The sequence below is a fragment of the Salvelinus sp. IW2-2015 genome, unplaced genomic scaffold (genome assembly GCF_002910315.2).
Source record: "Salvelinus sp. IW2-2015 unplaced genomic scaffold, ASM291031v2 Un_scaffold2267, whole genome shotgun sequence".
Lineage (NCBI taxonomy): Eukaryota > Metazoa > Chordata > Actinopteri > Salmoniformes > Salmonidae > Salvelinus > Salvelinus sp. IW2-2015.
Genome location: NW_019943594.1, coordinates 61598 through 69457, shown reverse-complemented (window position 1 = coordinate 69457; position 7860 = coordinate 61598). Strand labels below are relative to the sequence as shown.

General features: G+C 42.2%; 1 protein-coding gene across 1 annotated transcript in view; it reads left to right on the top strand.

The window, feature by feature from the left end:
• The first annotated feature begins 7075 nt into the window (after window positions 1-7075).
• LOC112073456 (peptidyl-prolyl cis-trans isomerase A) overlaps window positions 7076-7860 on the top strand; it is a 3472-nt gene continuing 2687 nt past the window's right edge. Inside the window, exon 1 of the mRNA XM_024140747.2 lies at window positions 7076-7372. Within this exon, the coding sequence (XP_023996515.1) occupies window positions 7175-7372 (198 nt within the window). The 5' untranslated portion in view covers window positions 7076-7174. The remainder of the gene's footprint in view (window positions 7373-7860) is intronic.

The following is a 7860-nucleotide window of genomic DNA, read 5'->3' as shown; positions in this document are numbered from 1 at the left end:
TAAACTGTCAATACTTTTGACCAGGGCCCATAGGGAAACTCATAGAGCTCTGGTCAAAGAGAGGCACGACATAGGGAATACAGATCTCTTCTCTCTCCTCTCATAGGTGAACCTATCCCCTCCAAATGTCTCATTGTCAGCTATATACTGCAGATCTCTCTTTCTCTCTCTCTCTCTCTCTCTCTCTGTGGTCCATCCACTTTAACAGATCTCTCTGTGTGGTCCATCCACTTTAACAGATATCTCTGTTGTGGTCCATCCACTTTAACAGATCTCTCTGTGTGGTCCATCCACTTTAACAGATCTCTCTGTGTGGTCCGCATCCACTTTAACAGATCTCTTCTGTGGTCCATCCACTTTAACAGATCTCTCTGTGTGGTCCATCCACTTTAACAGATCTCTCTGTTGGTCCATCACTTTAACAGATCTCTCTGTGTGGTCCATCCACTTTAACAGATCTCTCTGTGTGGTGGTCCATCCACTTTAACAGATCTCTCTGTGTTGGTCCATCCACTTTAACAGATCTCTTGTGTGGTCATCCACTTAACAGATTCTCTCTGTGTGGTCGTCCACTTTAACAGATCTCTCTGTGGGTCCGTCCACTTTAAACAGATCTCTCTGTGTGGTCCATCCACTTTAACAGATCTCTCTGTGTGGTCCATCCACTTTAACAGATATCTTCTCTGTGGTCCGCCACTTTAACAGATCTCTCTGTGTGTCCATCCACTTTAACAGATCTCTCTGTGTGGTGGTCCATCCACTTTAACAGATCTCTCTGTGTGGTCCATCCACTTTAACAGATCTGCTGTGTGGTGGTCCGATCCACTTTAACAGATCTCTCTGTCGTGTGTGTGTTGCCACTTAACAGATCTCTTGTGTGTCCATCACTTTAAACCAGATATCTCTCTGTGTGGTCCATCCACTTTAACAGATCTCTGTGTGGTCCATCCACTTTAACAGATCTCTCTGTGTGGTCCATCCACTTTAACAGATCTCTCTGTGTGGTGGTCCATCCACTTTAACAGATCTCTCTGTGTGATCCTTCATAACAAACCCAGTGGACCCATTTAGAATCCACTACGTTCCTAGACAAAAACTGTACTGTAGCTTCTCTTCCTGTCGTAGGCAGTGTCCCAAATACGCTCCGTTTTGGGACGTAGCTTCTCTCTGTCTCCCAACTTCCCAACATCATTGGTGTCATTCATAATAGACTAGTCAGGCCTTTTTTTTTTTAGATACAAATTGAAATATAATGTATCAAGTGTGATAAAGCAATATTCACAGATCTTCTTTTGTGCTCAAATGTTGTAGAGTAAAATTCACATAGAAGTCGTATATTTCGAGAACTAACATTCACATTTTTAGGTAAGAATGGACAATAATGATTCACAAAAACTGTGGGAGCTATCCACTATCTTTCAATGTTATCAGAGAACTATGTGAATATCATAATTGTTGCTAATTATTGTCAATATACAAGTGGTATTTTAAAGATACCACAGCCTTATGTTAAAGAAATGTTTGATATTGTTTTTATTTTTGTTATTGAAAATGTGGCTTTAAAAAAAAAAGAAGCTTAAAGACCATTTACATTTTGTTTCCCATTTTAAATGCTGTTTTTTTTGGAGGGGGGGTAAATTATTTTGTATTGTTTTTATTTTATTTTAAATGTAAAGTTAGACATATAATTTCATTTAACTGTAGCAATGTACTGATTAAAAACATCCTGGTTATTGTAAACCTAACATTTTAAACTTCATTATTGCTCTAGAAATAGTTTTTGTTACAGTACAAGAGATATGTCGATAGAATAGCTGATACTAATGTAAAGCCTGTCACTTAAATCATGAAATCAATTGATCAATCTTCTTGACAAAGGACTGCCAACATCAACTTTTCTTTTTAATTGATATCTGAATTGAAACCCAAACTTGATCGTTCCCATGGCGATACTTATCTCTGGTCCCCTGGGGGGGGGGGGGGGGTGGTGTTACGTCACGTGTAACGCACTGGACCAGAGCTAGGAGATACATAGCTATCATTTCACATTTTGCCATATTTACATATGAACAGGGTTTGTGCATCATCTGAAAGTATAGTGTTTCTGTGGGAAATACAGTTTCTAAAAAAGGAAAAACACAACAAAAAAAACAGAGGCGGTGCACCACCCATTTAGGCTTAGGAAGGACCTGCATGGGACACTGCTATTGTGGTCGTCTGTTGGCCCTAGGATAACCCTGTACACAATGGAAATGAATAGAGACACTTGTGAACAGAAATGTATTCATTTTCCCCCGGGGGGGAATGTGCATCGTTTTATTCAGAATATGAAGAAGCTTTCAATCTCTACAATTGGAAGAAGGCCTGACTTTATGGAAAATGAAAACTTGTTAGTTAGGCTGGTCTGTGGAAAAAAATCTCTTCTTGGCATTTTTTTGGGGTGACCCTTCTCTGTAATTTACTTTGACCTCCTTTGTTACTTAAGGGGGACTGGGACAGATATGTTTGACCTACATTGTTCATACTTAGCCTACGTGTACTAGTCTATCACCTGAGTATCTGAGGTGCTACAACTGTAAAGAAAAAATAATGATATTGAGGAAAATACCGGGGGAGGGGTGAAAAGGGGGTTCAAACCCAAACAGATTGTAACCAAATCCATAGTTTGGGCATGTTGTTTTGAATGAAATCTAAATGGTACAAGCTAAGGTGAAAATGTGGCCATTTTGTCTCTATGTTTGTACATTGGATGTACAATCATTTCATATTCTAAAAAAACTGGTCAGAAAAAAATAAAAGGAACTAATTGTGATTTTTAGTCTTGCAGAATTATTGTATGTAGTTAGATGATGTGACAAGCTAATATTTATCTAATAAATATGTATTCAGATGATATCTGTATGCTATTGTTTTCTTGTCGTCAATTATTTTTCTGGATTATAAACAGAGTTGAGGCTGAGGCCCACTCTAGCTCTCTATACCATATACCAGGAGGACCCATACAGTTACCTGTATGTCTATTTGATTTTAAAATAAATATATAGATAATGTAATGTTAATTATTTGATAAATATTAACTCTGATGATAATTGTTTCATATACCTGAGTAGTCAGGAGGACTCAGGATGTGAGTAGGTAGATGTAACTGCCAAAACGACAACATAAAGTGGATGGGGGGGGGGGGGGGGGGGGGGGGGGGGGGGGGGGGGGGGGTGGGGGGGGGGAGGGTGGGGGGGGAGGGGGGGGGGGGGGGCAATTGCCAGCTAGCCCAATAATGGCCTGCCCAGCATTTTTATACGTGACCCTAAGCATTACCTCAGGAACCACACCTGTGCGGAAGCACCTGCTTTCAATATACTTTGTATCCCTCATTTACTCACGTGTTTCCTTTATTTTGGCAGTTACCTGTATGTGTAGTTGATTTTAAAAGAAATATATAGATAATGTAATGTTAATTATTTTGTTAAATATTAACTCTGATGATAATTCATTTCGGTACTGTCCATATGTAGCTTGTTTTTGGTCACAGGTCCAGGAATGACTGAAGAATTGCAACATTTACTTGGAGCTAACTCTGCAGATAGCAATACTGGGTGATTTGAAAAGTCATAGTCAATCAATCAATATATCTTTAATTTACAATCTGTAGAAACTATGAGAATAGAAAGGTTCAGTACTTTTGTGAAGCATCACAGCACAGTTGAAAAATATATGGCAAATAGAAATCCAATATGGATGGTGTTAAGAGATAGATGGGAGGGGTTGAATGGAGCTGAAGGTTGGGACTAATAACAACAAGATAACAAATGTAAAATATACTGTGTCTGTAAAATGTATATAGGTTCAGAACTTTTGTGAAACAGCACAGTTAAAAATATATGGCCAATAAAAATGAAACTGGATGGACATCAGAAGGACAGGAGTAAAAACAAACAAAATATAACTGTTGTAAAATAGACTGTGCCTGTAAAATGTATATAGTATGTACAGTGGCGATTTTAGCATATACATCTTGGTGGTGGAAATAAAAAATATAATGGGATGCATGCCAGCAAAGCCACTACACAACACTAAACAATACATTAATTGCACTATAACGGTGACAAACGGTGCCCACAAACTGTTAGGGCCGACATAAAGCTGTCCCAACAGCAGAGTCCCAACAGCAGAGTCCCAACACCTTACCACTGCTACACCTGGCTATCAGCAGAGCCTTGTCTGGCAGCAAAACAGTTCATTCAGTCTCATTTACTGCTGATATGACTGACTTGCTTAAACAAATGAGGTTTCTACTGACAATTGAGATGTACAAACTATGGAATAAGGGGACGACAAGCGGATAGGAGGCAATCCGTAATTTCGATTAAGACATTAATGAGCGAGCGACGACGGACACAGTCAATATAACTATTTGTTCAGCACTTTTGAAATGTACAGCGACAGAATTCAGAACATGCGACGTGCTTACAGTCCCTGTACAGTCGTGGCCAAAAGTTTTGAGAATGACACAAATATTACTTTTCACAAAGTCTGCTGCCTCAGTTTGTATGATGGCAATTTGCATATACTCCAGAATGTTATGAAGAGTGATCAGATGAATTGCAATTAATTGCAAAGTCCCTCTTTGCTATGCAAATTAACTGAATCCCCCCAAAAAACATTTCCACTGCATTTCAGCCATGCCACAAAAGGACCAGCTGACATCAGACTGATATTCTACAAAAGGTACAGGGATTGGGGCCTCCCGGGTGGCGCAGTGGTCTAGAGCACTGCATCGCAGCGCTAGCTGTGCCACCAGAGATTCTGGGTTCGCGCCCAGGCTATGTCGCGACCGGGAGGTCCGTGGGGCTAGGCACAATTGGCCTAGCGTCGTCCGGGTTAGGGAGGGTTTGGCCGGTAGGGATATCCTTGTCCCATCGCGCACCAGCGACTCCTGTGGCGGACCGGGCACAGTGCACGCTAACCAGGTCGCCAGGTAAACGGTGTTTCCTCCGACACATTGTGTGCGGCTGGCTTCCGGGTTGGGGGCGCGATGTGTTAAGCAGTGCGGCTTGGTTGGGTTGCGTTTCGGAGGACGCATGGCTCTCGACCTTTGTCTCTCCCGAGCCCGTACGGGAGTAGCGATGAGACAAGATAGTAATTACTAACAATTGGATACCACGCAATTGGGGAGAAAAAGGGGGTAAAATTTCAACAACAACAAAAAAAAAAGGTACAGGGATTGGACTGCTGAGGACTGGGTTAAAGACATTTTCTCTGATGAATCCCCTTTCCGATTGTTTGGGGCATCCGGAAAAAAGCTTGTCCGGAGAAGACAAGGTGAGCGCTACCATCAGTCCTCTGTCATGCCAACAGTAAAGCATCCTGAGACCATTCATGTGTGGGGTTGGGAGGGTTTTGTCTAAGAAAAGCCATGAATAAAGAATGGTACCAACACATCCTCCGAGAGAAACTTCTCCCAACCATCCAGGAACAGTTTGGTGACGAACAATGCCTTTTCCAGCATGATGGATAAGGCAAAAGTGATAACAAAGTGGCTCGGGGAACAAAACATCGATATTGTGGGTCCATGGCCAGGAAACTCACCAGACCTTAATCCCATTGAGAACTTGTGGTCAATCCTCAAGAGGTGGGTGGACAAACAAAACCCCACAAATTCTGACAAACTCCAAGCATTGATTATGCAAGACTGGGCTGCCATCAGTCAGGATGTGGCCCAGAAGTTAATTGACAGCATGCCAGGGCGGATTSTAGAGGTCTTGAAAACGAAGGGTCAACACTGCAAATATTGACTCTTTGCATCAACTTCATGTAATTGTCATAAAAGCCTTTGACACTTATGAAATGCTTGTAATTATACTTCAGTATTCCATAGTAACATCTGACAAAAATATCTAAAGACACTGAAGCAAGCAACTTTGTGGAAATTAATATGTGTGTCATTCTCAAAACTTTTGGCACGATTGTACATATACTGTTATACAGAAGTATGTGGGACTCACCTTCAAATTAGTGGATTCGGCTATTTCAGCCACACCCGTTGCTGACAGGTGTATAACATCGAGCACAGAGCCATGCAATCTCCATAGACACACATGTAATAATAGCTTCTCGTGTTTCTTCAAATGTCTATTTCTTGTGTGTTTTTTGTTTTACTTTATTTTATAGTACTACGGATATTGAGTCATTTGTTGGGAAGAGCTTGCAAGAAGACATTTCACTGTATTTGTGCACGTGACAAACTTTAATGAGCAGCAAAAGTCGTGGGTCACTGCACACATGGAGCGTGCCTGAAAGTGGGAGGCCATCAAACAGAAAGTGGGAGGCTCACAGAAGTGGGAGGATCAAGAAGTGGACGGATTCAACAGAAGTGGGAATGCTCAACAGAAGTGGGAGGCTCAACAAGAAGTGGGAGGATCAACAGAAGTGGGAGGGCTCAACAGAGTGGGGAGGATCAACCAGAAGTAGGAGGCTCAACAGAAGTGGGAGGATCAACAGAAGTGGGAGGCTCAACAGAAGTGGGAGGATCAACAGAAGTGGGAGGATCAACAGAAGTGGAAGGATCAACAGAAGTGGGAGGATCAACAGAAGTGGGAGGCTCACCAGAAGTGGATGTATGGAAAGCGAAACAGCTAATTGGGCAGATGTTTTTCCACTCAAGACCGTTTTGCGTGGCTGATTGGGCTGCACGACGAGTCAAGTGTTGACAACTGGCATTTTAGCTAAGCCTAATCCTTTTCCTAACCTTAACCTCATTCACCTAACCTGCTACGTTAGTTCTCTTAACCTGCTATGTAAACATTAAGCTGACCCCCAATGCACCTAACTATGCCCGGTCTAACCAATAATGGAGCTCTGATGTGACACCTGTCGCTGTTGATCCACCCACTTACTTTGTAACGGCCACTTTCCCGACACACTCCAAGTATGCAGGTGCCTATCTATACTCGCAGCACAGCCCTGATTGCCAGAGAACACAAATGCGCAGCACAGCGAAATGCTGATTCCTAGTTAGCATTAATGCGCAGCACAACGCAACGCTTATTCCTTTAAACACCACACTGCCCTTGATATTCTTCTGAACTTCCTCTTTGCCGTCAGCTGTGTATGTAAGTGCCTTGCGTGAAAGTTCACTCCATCTCAAGTGAATTTTGTGTTAACACGTTGCGTTGAAATGCTACTTAACGCTTTATCGAGTCGGATAAAGCTCATTTCAGGATGTTCGTTGGCGTTTACCGCCGCCCGGATGTATTCTGCTGGCCCGGCAGCCACTAATCCGGTTGTCTACTTTGACATTGCTGCAGACAACCAGTCCCTCGGGAGAGTAACCTTCGAGGTGAGTTCAGCTATTGACCAGGAACTTGATCCGGGAGTTGCGTAGCTATACAAATGTGCTTTCTGATTGTTTAGGGCTCGGCTTTAGAGATAACGGGTAGCCTGTCCATTGGTATCATGAGGTGCACTAGGACTGGAGTAGGCTACTTTGACAACATGCTGCAACTTGTAACCAACGTGGAAAAACACTCAGAGTTAAAACACAATGAATTAACATGCCAGCTCTGCAACCTTACTGTAGGTCTATTGTATTAACGCTGCATACAACGGACTATATCACAACGGACTATATCACAACGGACTATATGAGGACAAAAACAAAAGGTTTTGTCTTACCCATCACACAGGACGTAGTGTATGAATACAAAGTATGATGTCACATTTTGAATTTTGAAATCGTCCCCCCCCCCCCACTAACTGCTGTTTTTTGGGCACCAACAGGCATTCAGCTGCAAAAAAAAAAATTAGCACATTGGTTATGAGGATTAGTCTACGTCACGATTGTAGATATAGATCCGATTGTGA